This window comes from Camelus dromedarius, chromosome 3 (assembly GCF_036321535.1).
Source record: "Camelus dromedarius isolate mCamDro1 chromosome 3, mCamDro1.pat, whole genome shotgun sequence".
Classification (NCBI taxonomy): Eukaryota; Metazoa; Chordata; class Mammalia; order Artiodactyla; family Camelidae; genus Camelus; species Camelus dromedarius.
Window position 1 is genome coordinate 64,487,175 of NC_087438.1, and position 15,360 is coordinate 64,502,534.

At 41.3% G+C, this 15,360-nt stretch overlaps 1 protein-coding gene across 13 annotated transcripts in view; it reads right to left on the reverse strand.

The window, feature by feature from the left end:
• The window catches only part of MCTP1 (multiple C2 and transmembrane domain containing 1), a 481,548-nt gene extending 466,533 nt beyond the window's left edge, over window positions 1-15,015 (reverse strand). For all 13 annotated transcript variants that reach the window (XM_031448470.2, XM_064482485.1, XM_031448431.2 and 10 more), the window contains exon 1: window positions 14,278-15,015. In XM_031448470.2, coding sequence (XP_031304330.1) covers window positions 14,278-15,000 — 723 coding nt within the window. In that variant the 5' untranslated portion in view covers window positions 15,001-15,015. The remainder of the gene's footprint in view (window positions 1-14,277) is intronic.
• Between the last annotated feature and the right edge of the window lie 345 nt (window positions 15,016-15,360).

Genomic DNA, 15,360 nt, shown 5'->3' on the forward strand with positions numbered 1-15,360 from the left:
AGAAGGGAAGAAAGGAAGAAAGGAAGAAAGGAAGAAAGGAAGAAAGGAAGAAAGGAAGAAAGGAAGAAAGAAAGAAAGAAAGAAAGAAAGAAAGAAAGAAAGAAACCAGATTACATTTTTCCATTATTGCAGATAAAGAATATGTAAGTTCTTGATACTTGTTTGACTTGGGCACGGTTTATGTCGTTGAGAGTTTTTACTAAATGCTGTTTCCTACTCTGGATGGCAGTAATGCCTGGGTGCTCAGGGCAGCCATATTGCCCAGTGTTGGTCATGGCCGTAGTTGGCTGGGGAAGTCAAAGCACAGATTGGCAGGCCTAACTTGGGCAGGGTTTGGTTCAACTTCTGAGCACTCACACTTGCTAGGCATGCTAGAAACCATATCCTAAGCTCTCAGAGTGGCAGGTAGGCTGCCTGAAGCTGCTATGTCAGGTGTGATTAAAGTTTGACAGATTACAGTCTCAATGAGGAATTTTTACATTTTCTTTCCTTCCCTACTATAACTTTGGCTAACAAACGTAACGGCGGGCTTTTAGACACTTAAGGCTTTCCTTCTTGCTTAGGCACTTCTGCAAATCTGTTTCCTAAATGTGAATATTGGCTGTACATGAAAATATGACACTTAGATTTTTATACCTTAAAAATATATATAAGAAAATATAAAACAGATCTCCTTCATCATGTTCAATATGCTGTCTTCCTAATCACCCCACAATTATGTTAACAAATACAGACTTTCAAACATACACTTCTGTATAGAACTGCTTTCCAAAGTTCTTCATTTTTTCCTCACCCTAACTTCAGGAAAAAAATTGGAAGCTCATTAAAAATATGTTCTCCATAATTTACAGCTGTAACACCTGGATCACCAGGCTTTATCTCATTTCTCTCTCTTTCTAAGCTTTGAAAAGTACAGTAAATGAGAATCTCTCCCCTGAGCACTGAAAGGAGAAGATTAGACTGCATTTACCTTCGAATAGTGCTCAATAAAAAAGCAAGAGGGAGAATGAAATGACATGTTTTTACAGGGGGAAAAATATTTTCACCCACTAGGCATTTCTTATTTCTTATAGACATTTAAAAAATACCTTTATCTTAGTAGAGGAAGGTAGTCCCAACCTACTTCTCTCTTTACAAAAAAACAACTATGAGCTCAGTGTAGTTCCACACACACAGCTGTGAAGGAAAGCTACTCCCCCAGACTAACGGCAAGAACTTTTCCAAAGGTGGGTCTCCTCTTCATGGCCAAGAATCTGGGCTCTCAAGACTGCTTCAGTACTTAAAGTCCAAAATCTTCCTGTGGCCCACAAAGTCCTGTATAATCTAGCCCCTGAGAACCATTCCAGACCCATCCCCTCTCACTTTCCCTCTTATTGACTAAATTCCAATGCCCAGGCAACCTTTCTCTCAGCGCCTTGTGCTGTGGTTTCCTCTGCCCGCAACTATCTGCTACATCCCTTACTTCCTCTTCTCCTGAAAATCTGGCCAACTTCTGTCCATTCTCTGCATTTCATCCTATGTGTCACTTCTTCAGGAAAACCTTCACTGTCCCTCTCCTTCCTGCATGATTAGGTTGAGACCTTTTGCAATTCATTCCTGTAGGTCAGTTCATCACTGTCCTCCTCTGAATGCGTTATCAAGACTGTAACTGATAATTACTTGTGTATTCTTTTAATTTAACGAACGTTTCTTCTACTAGATCATAAGGTCTATGGGAGCAGGAATTGGTCTCTCTTCTTTACCAAGATATTAACAAGATACCATGTCTACCACAGAGGAAATATTTAATAAATAAACGAGGAAGGGATAGAGAAAAAAGGAGAGGTGAGTTACCAAAATAATTGGTATTGGATTGGAAGGAGATCTTCCAGCGACACACACACATATATGGGGCTGGTTCAGTACATAGAACATTTTAACCAAATCTTTTCCCTATTTCAGGACACCTGGAGAAGAGCTATATGACAATACTCAGGAGCAGATGTAGCAGTTCTTCAGAACTGAGGGACATCATGTAACATGGTAACCAAAGTCATGAGATTTGGAGCCAGCCACTTAGGTACAAAATCCCAGCCCTGCCACCTACCAGCTGTGTGACCTTGAGCACTTTCCTCACCCTTTCTGAGCCTCCAGTGATCCATCTATAAAATGAGGCTAAGAATTCTTGCTCCTAGTTGTCACAAAGATTATGAACTAATGTCTGTGAAGCACTTAAGACCGTGAGTGGCACAAAACTAAAATTTTAGTGCTGTTATTATTATTACCAAGAAACATTAGAAATTGTACCAATTCCATTGGTCATACCATTAGGCAAGAACGATCTTGCCTCTTCCTTTTTAAAAGAATAAACCTGACACGGGCACATTCACAAACAACCAGATGCTTTGAAGATAATTTGTTTTCCAGTCCAGACAGCCTAACACTTACACCTAATTGCAGAATGCACAGCTATATTTTTCACAGGAGTTTAATGACATGATTGGAAGTCAAGATACATGTACAGAACTCACAAGAACGATGTGAAAAATATTCACTGATGAGCTCCTGGAACCGAACCCACAAATAAACAAACTATCCCACACCCACTCACTATATCTTTCTTGATACTTTTCTAAAACTAATAATGGCAAATTCCTCCAGCTGTCTCTCCAAAACAATGGTGAGACTCAAACCCATTGGCAGGGCTGGTGTTGAAGGAATACCAGACTCAACCACGAATCACTGGTTTGGGCACCAGTCACACACTTGGCACGGGTGTACTGATGCGGCCTCACTAACTGGTGGAGTAGTGAATATCCTGGCAACTATGGCCCTGGCAGAAATCAGATGTTTGTTACCCAAACGGTGCCACTTACTATGGACAGACCCAGGACTGCAGAGAAATTACTTAGACAAGCCTCTCTAAGAATTTCCCCTATGTAAAATACAACTGTAATATATGTTATAAATAACTGCATATACAACAATACCTCTCTGTCAAAACTGCTGAGGTTTAAATTAAAATTATGTACATAATCTGTAACATTTAAGATACCATGTAAAGAATGCCTAGCAGAGAGATCTACTTTAGCTCCTTCCACTACTATCATGTATTTATGGAACAAGAGAGCATTAATAACAGAAATGAGAGGACACTGTAGAACATAGAGAATATATAATTATAAGGGTCTTGTTACTTATAACATGTTCCCTGTAATAAGACCAAAAACAGAAATTAAAATGATGATACAGTGGGATACCAGGTGAGGAAGAATTTTTTTCAATCAAGTGTGACATGCAAAAGTTCGTAGCTATATCTTTACCTAGCAATCAAGGAGCTCTTAGAGGGTATTGAGATTTAACAAAAATTAAATTCAAAGGTAGAGGAGTGAAGGCCAAGCCCTACCACAATAGATACCACTAGAAAGAAGGTCACAGACACTTACACAAAACAAGTTCACACAAAACTAGTACAAATTTCTAGCATCAAATACAAAATTTGTGTAGCTGCTGGAAACTCACATTAGACTTATATGCCTAGAAATTAAAAAGTAAACATTAAAATATAAAATGGACACTTATACCACTCAAAATGCAATCCAGACACAATTAAGAGGACTCTGTTATAAAAAGAGCGACTGAGAATCATTAGCAACATTAACAGAAAATAGACCATTCTTTCAGCCATCAACACAAAGGCTCTGCAGTCCCAGATTCGTTTGTTCCTAATTCAGTTACTGCCAACTCTTTTTCAGGTGATTTCCAAAAATGAGCTTCCTGTGATTATGAGAATGCATCTTATGGCCCTTCTCTAATTAAAAGACGAACTGTCTCAATAAAGAGGTGCACTAAATGCCTCCCCATTTTTTGTACTTAGTGACAGTAAAGCCAGGCCAAGCTGGAAAATACGAAGGATTGATCTTAGTTACTGTAACATCTAGGTTTCAAAAGATTAAGGAAATAATTCAGTGACCTCTCTTCCATGGTGGCCTTAAATAAGATGGATAGTTACAGAAGAATGATTATTCTACTGAAGAAAAGGTATTCTTTATACACTACTTGAAGTTCAAAGCAAGATTACTCCTTCCCTCCGTAGAACACATCTCATAGTAAATGACAGAAACTGTCTTCTAATTGGTTTTCCCTTTAGCTGAGCTGGTTATTGTACAGCCACTCAGACTAAATGAACTTAGACCATCTGTAAAGACTATGTTAACATCGAAATTTAGTATTATCAGATTAAATCTAAGAGGGAGAATTTAGGGAGTTCTTCTGCTTACCTTTGGCTCCAGTGGGAAATATGAAATATGTGAAAGAACAAGTATGTGTATAAACCACACTAGATGAAGGCATAATTGTGTGTGTGTGTGTATAGCATTTGTCAGAGCAACACAAAATGTCAAAACATGATAGGAGACAATTATTTAAATTTCACTGTGAGAAAAAATTATGAAAGCCGCTAATCAAAAAAAAAAAAAAATCCTGCCTTTCCTTGTTTTTCTCCCTCTCTGCCCTTGTTCCCAGAAAGAAAAAGAAGTGAGATAGCAGAAAGGCAAGTATCAGGAGAGCAGAGAATGAAAAGCCCAGACCCAAGTAAAACACCAGCTGGGTAGTCCTGTGGGTAACAGGTACCAGGTGAGGTAAAGACACTAACCACAGCTGTTCCTCCAAGACACACAAAGATTCTCTCCTGCCAAGGTCCACACAGTTCTTTCTCATATTCTGGCACATACCCAGGAAGAAAAACGATGAAGTCAGAGAAAGTGAACATGTCAGATAGAGGAAGAGATATAAGGACACTTTACAAAGCCCCATCTTCCTTGAAAAGAGGTGGAGGGCGTAGGGTCTGGGAAACTAGGTCTCCCTCCCATCTCTGAATGTTCCCTTAAGTCCCTCGGATGCTTTGGCTGGTTCCTGGAGACCCAGCCAGGAAGTCACAAAAGCACCAGCCTGAGTCTAGAGTAAATGAATGCTACCTAGGAGGCTGAAGGGAGCAGAGAGGGGCGGAGGTGATGCCCAAAGTGGTTAAGTCAATGTTTTTCTGCTTGAAAACTGTTGAGTTGAAGTGGCATATATGCAAGGCCAGAGAGGACCAGGGGAGATCACAATCTCAGCTGGACCCCACTCCTCTCGCCTCCAGCTTCCTTTTAAAAGTTGAGGGAGGCAAAGAAAGAAGGGGGGAGGTGGAGTCAGTGGCTGCTCTGAGCCAGGAGACAGTGGGCCATGCTGATTTAGGGTGTTTCAACCTCCAGGGAGCATGTGGTTTGGCAACAGCTCTGTATTGACATAGAACTTATCTCCAAAATCTATTCCCATTTCAAAAGAGATTTTGGAAAACCCTCAGACTTCTAGTTGGGTGTGGTGAAAATACTATTCAAAGGTAACTATAGAAATGCCGAATTGTTCTTTTATCAAAAGCAATTTTACATTTCAGTAAAAAAAAAAAAACAGGAGTTAGATATGGCTTAAAGGCCTAAAAGGAATACTGTTTCTATTTGGAGACAATATCTAGTTGCAATTGTCAGAAACTGATCCTGTGTCATGCATGGGTCTACCTTGCATCTGAGAAAGAGTGCGTATTTTAACACATGTGAAGCACAATGCCTTAAGACTGAAAATTGCCAAGAGGACTCCAAACCCTTTCATTATAACTACTTCTCCAAATATTTAGCCACTCTGACATTAAGCACCTTAAAAATCTATGTAACAGATATACACAGGAGATTTTCTTGTTTTATCTTTTTTTTAACTCACAAACATGTTTTGCCCTTTTGCTCCATTAACACTCACTACTTTCAGTGCCTAATGCTGCAGAGAAAAGAACTATTTTCCTCAGAAATAATCCAAAATAACTATAAAGAATATAAGCTATTCTGGTAAATACGTGATAACTGGACACTCAAGAGCCTGGCACCCTCAACCATTTTGCATAAATGCAAATATACAGTTCAGCCTTCCCTTGCCCTCCCCCCTAAAAAAAACTTTTCAATAAAACCATTTCTGAAAAGAAACAGGAAAATCAAAGACCTAAGTAAAGGGGGAAATATGCCGTGATTCATTCCTTTCACTCTCCCTTTCCCAGAAGATTCAGCCACATCCCTGCTCTCATAAATCTTTCCAGCTTCCACCCCCAGGGTCAGTCAACTGCCCAGCTTCCGGCTCTCACGGGACTGTTGTGGCCCTGTGTGGCTGCCAGCCTCTGTTGCCAACTTCACTCTTCCAGGGTTCACGTGCCTTGTCCTCCATGCTCAAATGCCCCCAGGGGTCCCTCTGCTGCCCAAGATACACTCCACAGCCCCGACAGTCCAGCCACACCTTCCTTTGCAGCTTCATTTCTCTCTACCCTGCCCCCAACACCCTAGGCTTCAGTCCCACTACTGACCCCATTTCTTGAATACACAGAGCAGTTGTTCGCCTCCGTGCCTATGGTAATATTCTTTCCTCCATCTCCCTGTATCCAAATCCTAAACACGCTTCAAAACAAGGCAGAGGCCAACAGGTGGGCGCACCCTCAAATTGCTGCCACTCAGCCTACCTGCATCTGCACCGCGCTGTCTCCTCCACTTGCAACCGGAAAGGGACGCCTCTTCTGCCGACGCTTCCATCCCTGGTCTCTGGGACCCACCCCCACCCGTGGCCTTGGGAATTTCATCCCATAAATCACCCACCTGTTCTCCTTTAACTTCAACGTCTCCCTCTCTATAGGCTCTGACTTGTCAACCCACTCAGGTGATATCCATTAAAGAAAAAAAACCTGCCCATAATCCCATCCCAACGTGGTTCTCGGGCTCTCACCACCACTTTCTTTCATCCCCTGTGTAGGGCCAAACTGCTTGGCCGCTTTCCCTGTCCTCACCTCCTCTTTCCACGCACCCCTCACTCGTTGCATTCCGACAGCATCCCTCCACTCCTGATGCCGTTTCTGTGAAATGTATTGACACCTACTACATCCAGATTACATATGCCTAGCACTGGGAGAGGATAGGAGAAATCAGGCATAAGCTGAGTCAGAAGTTCAAAGCGATAGCTAAATTCAGCCATGAGCTATACCTTACTTGGCCAGTGTTGCGCTTTTCTAAAAGTGAGTTATTTGCCAAAAATTCAAGATTCTAGACGTTTCACTTAAAAGTCTAGAGTTTTGGCTTCTATTAAAGAATCTAGACACATTGGCAACCCTGCTTCTTTCACTGCATGACGATAATCAGCTGGAACTGAGAAGCAGCTGCCCCTCAAACGGGTACTGGCTCCCTCCTTCACCACAGGCCCCATCAAACCCTCTTTGCTCATTTTCTTTACTTTGATGGCCCCTGTTGGCAATGGAGTTTGAACACCTGGTCTAGATCAGTGCTGGCCAATAGAAATAAAACTGTGAGTCACATACATAATTTAAAAATTTCTAGCAGCCACATTTTTTTGAAATGAAAAGGAATGGGTGAAATTAACTTGAATAATATATTTTATTTAATCCAATATATCCACCATACTATTTCAACATGCAAGCAATATAAAAATTAGTAACAAGATATTTTACTTTCTTTTCTTTGAACTAAGGCTTTAAAACCTGGTGTGTGTTTTACACTTTCCAAGCATCTCAATTTGAACCAGCCACCTTTCCAGGGCTCAGTAGCCACATGTGGCTAGTGGCTGTCATAAGGGCCAGCATAGCTCCAGATGCTAAATGGTTAGTTACAAAAATCGTCTTGCAAGCAGCGAGAGAAAGAATATTATGGAGGAAGGAAAGGAGGCAGGACTAAGGGAGAGGGTGATGCTGTCAAAGAGTAGGCACAGTGAGAGTTTTGAAAACAGAAGAGGAAGTAGGGACACAGAGACAATGAACAGCGCTGTTCAATGCACCACAGGAAGGAACGCCCTCTATAGGCAACTGCAGTTGACGGGCAACGCAGATCTGAAGGAGGCTTTGGTGTTCTGTGAATAAGCTCAGCATCAGACAAGTAGTCACTATGAAAAGCAACTGGCTGACTGCCTGACCAGGGTAGTGAGGGCAGGATTCTTCATTAAGATTGGGATTTTCATCTAGTTCAAGGAGATGGGTTTGAGGAGAAGTGCAATGAAGTAGGCAGAAAAGTATTTTGAGGTAAGATCCAAGCAGAGTTCAAGACTCAGAGATTATAAGTGAGTGAGGATATGTCAACAGTTGTCAGGAATCCAGGTGTGGGGGTGCAATATCAGAAGCCAGACAAGGAGATTTGGGGGCAAAAATAGATACCTGAAGTCAGAGACCAGCACCAAGAAATGCATCCCTGAGCCAGAGACTGCAGAAGTAGAAATCGCTCCCCCATGCCCAATGTGACCACAGGTGACCATCTAGGTAGGCATCATGTCCTCCCTTCATGCCCTCAGACATGTACCAGAACTAAAGTATAGGCTGAGAAAAGCCAAGCCAGTAGCTGGCAGAAGAGGGGAACATCAAATACATTTGCCAGGCTTAAAAGCACTTGGAAACAAGAAGGCAAGCACATCATCACACAACCATAAAGTGATTTTGAAACTTTTCCAAAAGAATTCATCTGTGAACAGCGTTAGCCCATTCATTCACCCCTTCATTCATTCAGCAACATTTATCAAGTAGTCTTTTCCTGAACCTTTTTACAATGCTGATTAAATAGGTCAACTGTACTAAGGCTTGCCAAATTCTACTCTAGCAGTGCAAAATAGGGTGAGATTGCTAATACTGAAGGGCTCCTCTGAATGAAACCCATGGGATTAGGAGGATGCATTGATCCTCAAATGTCCAGAATTCCACTTGCCTATCATGTGAGGTAATTTTCCAGATTGGCTAGGCCCCAAGAGTATGGGAAGTAAGGCTGGGATAAAATATCTCCAAAGAGATTTCATAAGAAAATTATTCTCTCAAGAAGGTAGTATGTAGGACTTTAAAATCTCATTATATTGAAAATACAGTTTTTCATGTTGCTTGCTCTCTAGTATTAAATATGAATATTTGGAAACATTGGGGAAATAGTGGCCTGTTATTTTACTAATAAATTTTTTCTAATGATAAGAAACTTTGTATACTTTGGAGAGGGAAATCTATTTGCATGCAATCTTGAATTGTTGAAGTATAATGATCATTTTCCACACCTGATTTATAAAAAGCAATGTAAATTAGAAGAAAAGGTTGACAATGACAAAGAAATCAAGACAGTACATAAAGTTAACCAGGCAGGAAAAAAAAAGATATTTTCAATGGTAGCAACAAATCAAAATTCACATAGACAGTAAAGATTATTTGGCCAGTGAACAAATGACTTGAGGAAGAGTGTCTCATACCTTTCAATAATTAACTTTATAAAAAGATAAGCTTATCATAAATAGTATGCTTTACACTGTAATTTTATGAAAACAAGCAAGCTTATCTAACGCAAGTTCTAGGACAACATCTATTTCATTCACATGAAACAAACCAAAAAAAAAAAAAAAAAAAAAAAAAAAAAAGCCAGTATTCAAACAATGACCCTCGGCTATCAAGAAAGGGTTTTATTTAGGATGCTTGGTTTATTGAGGAAGGAAGATAGTTTGTATTTGTAGTAAGTTTTAAGCAAAATTTAAAAAGCAAAAACAAAAAATTTTTAGATTTCAAAAAATTAATTTCTGCTTATCTAAAACAGAAGTCTGCTATAATACTATAAATAATTATCATTTAACTAAAAAATATATGATCCTAACTTATGAATCTGCAGATTTTGTCAATGCTTACAATGTTATCTACACATATGTTCTTTACTCTTCATCAATCTAGAGTTGGTAAAGTTCGATAATCATTATGAGTGCAGAAACTATACTACACGTTTCCTTGAGGGTATCAAAGATGTATTATTAACCTTTAATTTTGTGAAATCATCTCATATTTCCAAACAATGGTGCAAAAAAAGGGGGGGGGACTATTCGTCCTATTTTTATGAATCCATTAATCCTATTTCATCCCTCAAAGTATTTATTCACTTTTTCATGACAATGTGCACATACTTGCCAATAGTAATGTAAGATTTTTTTCATTATGATGTGAAGCTGTGATGTCACCAGTATTGCTTGGGTTAATTGGGGGCTACTTTTGCCATCACTGCAAGGAAAATAGTTTACATCTTAAATGAAAAGGACCAGCAAAGCCCTTGTAAATTTTTTTCAACAGCCACTTACTTGTAATGATGGCAGCTGCAAAACTTTAATATACTGTTCAGTAATTGTAATAGCACAGCAATTGCTAGTGTTAACTGAGATATGTTTCAAGTTATCCTTATACAACATCTACACAATAACACTTGCATTTATACAAGATTCATGGCTCTACTCAAACCTGATAGTAATTAAAGGTTACAGGAAACCATTCCACCCCTAAGTAAACCTATCACTGTTTACGCCCTTTTCTCTGGGATAACTTGAAGATCCCAATATTTTCCAAGAAGGCAATCACACATCAAACTTTACACCCTGCTCCAAAATGTTCTAAGATCTCATCCTCACTCTCTCACTTTGAAAAAGCTACTAACACTTCTTTTAGGAACTTATTTTTTTAGATTATTAGAGTTTTTTTTTTTTAATGGGTTTAGTTATTTACAATAGGATTTTTTTTTTTAATATTTGCTTTCCTCAAGACAATTATGTGCCTTGAAGTAATACTAAAGACACCTGAAAAACAGCAAAACTTATCCAAATCACATTTTAATAGTTTTCGAAAATACAGGCTTTCTTTAAAGGTCAGATAATTAATAAAGCAAGATTTACTTCATGTATAGACAATCTTAGAAAACATTATCCACTTTTTGTTTGGGCTTTTATATACATTTTAGGAATTTTACCCCAATGAATGAATATTCCTCTTACTATGTTTTGAAACAGTTCTAGCATATCCTGAATATTTTACCCATTTTTTTCAAAAGCATTTTTATTACTCTATGAAAGCAACTTTAACAAAATGAATTTGAAAAAACAAAGGTTTAAAATTCATAAACACTACACACTTTCAATAAATGCTAAAAAATATGCAACATATTCATTCCTCACTCTTTATCTTAAAATACAGACTTTCTGATTCTAGCAAAGTATAATTTTAGTAACTCATCAAGACAGAATACATAAAATTGGCATCTTTTTGATATGCACACAAATTGAGAAAGCATCTTTCCCAACTGTGTTGCAGAAAATGAAATGCATCTGGTATGACAATATGGCCCAGCATGTGAACTAGAATCAGTGGGAAGAAAGGGGTTTCTTTTTTCCTTTTTTTTTTCAAAGCAGAGCATTTTAAAGAATGCACATGCCCACAATGGCAAGGCATTATTAAGTCTGTTAAAGTGTGTTTCAAAGGTATATTTGGCTAAAGAAAACATCTTAGCGAGAGGGCTGATGGGGGGCACGGGAGGTAGACTGGTTTGTTCGGTTGTAATCATTATACATCAGTAACTTCCAAATCTCTTTCCCTAGCAGTCCAAAATGTTTTTTTGCTTTTGCTTAATATCTCCACCCAGTGTCAGAGTGTGTGCACATATGTTGTTGGGGCCTCCTGCTGGGGTGGGGGGGTGGGGAGGTGGGGAGAGTGTTGGAGAATATGGCTGATGCCAGGATCCAGCAGAGAACAAAAGAGAAATTGAGCAATTTGCCTTATTTTGCAATGAATTTTCTCTCTTTCTTGAAGGAAAGTTCTTGTTATCTAGGCAATCTGAAGATGGATTTAATGCGTTCAGTGTTGTTTCTTTTATGTGTTCCCATCTGTGCCTGTGAACTTTGAATAAAGCTGAAATATGCATGTGCTTCAGGCTCCCTCCCCATGCCCAGGTCTCTTCAGAGATGAGGTGCTGGGAGAGCCAGGAAATACCTCTGAGACATGCAGGAAGCTGGGAAGGGCACTGCGGAGTTAAGCCTACACCCAGACACCTACACTTAGTGAGTCCTCTCCCAGTTCCTGGTTCCAACTTCATTTCTTCCTTCTCCCCATTCAGAGTGGTAAGCAAGTTGGGCATAGAGGTCTTTAGAGGACTGAGGAATCCTCTCTTCTGCACTGGTGAGAAAGTGCTGTTGAAAACAGCATTTGTGACTGGTTACAGAGAAAACTGACTACCTCTCAGGGAACAAGGTTCCATGATGAGCAGTAAGTAGATGCAGAGAATCAACAATAAAGCCTCAGGGCTTATTTTCCTGCCTACACTCCACCTTTTGTCTATTCTTTGAAGGATATTTTGGCTTTTTTATTCCCCCTGTGACTTCCTTGGAATGCTGGTTCTTTATAATGAAAAACTTCTTTACAACTACAAGTGGTATGATTAGTAATGTCATTTGTAAATATGACATAAAAGACAATGCATTACAGATAACAAAGAACAAATTAATTCAGCTAATCCATCATAGAACTGATTCTAGGAATCCAGAATATATGTAAACTTGCAAGTATTCATCAATAGCACTCAAGTTGTCTCAGAAATGTAAAAAGTTCTAAAAGTTGTTAGACACAGCTGTAGTGATGGAAAAACATTACAGAGAATGACAAAACCTCTCTCTGTCATATGTTCACCATGTGACCTTGGGAAGATTATCTAATTTCTTTGAGCACTGATTTCCTAATCTATAAAATCGCAACAAGAACCTCTATCATGTAGGACTGCTGTGAGGATTAAATCACATATGAAGGGCCCAACTTATAGTGAAGCCACACACAATAATGTTTGTTTAGTATCTTTTCAAGATGAATTTTGCTCTTTTGTAGACAAAAATTCATAATTACATAGCAGTATTTTTTAAGTAGAGATTGATAGATGAATTCTGAGTCCTCTGTTTTAGCTTTGAAAATATCTTGGTTCAGTGAACTGCAAGGTCATTTAGGAAGTTTAACATCTGCAGCAATATATTTACCTTCCAAAATAATTCAATTATTATGTTTTACTATTCTTGATCCTAAAAGTTAATAAAAACAAATGTAAACAGGTACCCTAACTCTAAAAGTCTTATACATTATGATTATATATACACTCAAAAATAAATACTTTAAAACATAGTATTCTTCTACACTGAATTTAAAGCATCCTTTTAAAATCATTTTTTACCTTACTTTTGGAACCAGAACAGGAGTTCTATTCAATGCTCTTTCAAGATAAAAGGAAAGGTAGGTTTACTTAGGTTTTTTATCACTATTATCTCTGCCTACTCTTCTGAGAATAACTGAAAACTTTTTCTAGAGCATCAGTAATATCAGATTACTGCAAGCAATTGTGTTTATTAAACAACAAAACATACTAGTATTCTGGTTTATTTTCTGAAATTATACTAATAAATTAGCCAATAAACTATAAAAATTTTCAAGTGAAAGCTCACCTACTCCTATATGTTACTCTTGAACACTCAGCATTGATTTTTGTGAACCAACTTTTAATCTAATTGAAGTTTTAATGTATATGTCATTAATCTGACAATTAATCAGAGTCAAAATAATGAGAATTTAAATAAACCAAGATGTATTGGACGAAGAGAGTTCTTTAGGTCCCTGGCATAGTGGAAGTTTCAAGATATTTCATTAACACGATTTCATAAACACCTACAGAAGGAGAACATCGCCTCTACAAAACCCCACAAAACCGAAGGAATAAAAGCAGTAGCTCAGTGGAACGCTTTACAGATTCTACAAGTACTTTTTTACTTGACTCTTGCCTGACCAACGAGTCAACATGATGGATAAAACAGAGTAATTTAAACGCAACTGCTTCAGATGACTATTAAAACTTAGAAAGGCCACAGAAATATCTGTTCAACCAACTCGGAAGAGACGCTCAAGCTGCCCACTTGTTGGGCAGCGATCCACTGGCAGCAGGAAGTTTTGAAAAGGGAGTGCGGGAAGATGAGCAGACTTCTACTTAAAGGGTTTCCCCAAGACAGGACCTCATGTTTGCCATTAACTCACCTCTCCGCATTTCTGTTTGTTTTTTTTTTTTTCTCCTGCAATTTGCTGGGTTTGTTTTGACTTTTGACAAGGTGAGACTTAGCTGGACAGTCCTTTTAGGAGACCTCCACTTTAAGTCTGTCTTCCTTTCCTATTCGGCTACCATTAATACTTCCACTTTCATTGGCAACCATAAACCTATCCAAACAGCTTCTCGCAGTATTATTTCCGTCAAAAGTAAAGTCAGAGAGCAAGTCAGAACTCTACTCAGCAGGGGCGGGACGTTTTCTTTTCACTGTTTTATCTACTTGGTAGCACCCCTATCCCCGTGCAACTCCCGGGGTCGAGGTTGCCCAAAGCGAGGGGCGTGGCCCTGCACACCTAGACTCCAGCCGCGCCCACCTGTCACTCACCCGGGTACTGCCTAGCTCCTCGCCCTTGTCCGGGGTCCGCGGCTCTCCTGGGCTCAATGCTGGCTCTGCCGGAGGAGGCGGCGGCTCCAGAAGCTGCTCCAAGCAGGCGGTGCCCGGCAGGGAGGAACTCTTCTGATGGCACAGGTGCGCCGCGGGGCCCCGACGCCGGGCATCCTCATCGCGGGCGCGGTCCCCTCTCGGGGGCGGCTGGGGCGAGGAGGACAAGGAAGATGAGGCAGAGGACGAAGAGGGAGCTGAGTCCGGCGAGCGTCCGCCAGGAGGCGTCACTCTGGCTGCTCCCACCGCTGCCACCGGCCCCTTTCCCGCGGGAAGCAAATGCTCGCGGATCCGGCGACGCAGCGTGGACCCCTGCTCGGCTCTGCCAGCGCTGCCGGGCTCGAGAGGCTCCGGCGAAGAGCAGCACAGGTTGGGCTGAGAGGAGGAGAAGACGCGGTCCAGCACTTGCTTCCGTTTCTTGAAGCCGCTCCACCTGCTTCCCGCGCCACCCAAGCCGGCCAGTGCGTCCCGCCTGCCCCCCGGGGGTGACGGGGAAGGCGATGGGGTGCCCGCAGTGCGGCGCTCGGGGCCCCCAGCGCGCCCGCTCCCGCCGCCCTTGCCCTTACCCACCCCCAACTGCAGGTTCTTCCAGAGCCGGGCCTGGAAGGAGGAGGAGGACGCCGCCGCAGGCTCGTGCGAGCCCGCCGCGGCAGTCCGGGGCTCCATCCTCCACCCCCTGCTCCTCCTCTCCCCTCCTCCTCCTTCTCCTCCGCCCTCTCCTGCTGCGCCTCCTCCCGGAGCCCCGCGGTGGCGGCGACGACGGTGGACGCAGCAGCAGAAGCCGGGAGTGCCAGGCGGCTTCAGGCCAGAGCGGGGAGTAGACGCCGCCGCCGCCGCCGCCGAGGCTCTCCGGCCGCGGGACTCCGGCGCCGCCTCTTCCTCCCGCACCTGCCGGGGTGGACTGACTCTGTCGCCGAATCTCGGCCACAGCAAAGTTTCTAGCTCGGAGCTCCGCGGCTCCAGCCCACTGGAGTCCCCCAGGCCGCGCCCTGCTTCCCTCTCCTCGCAGGCTCCGGGCTCGGGAAG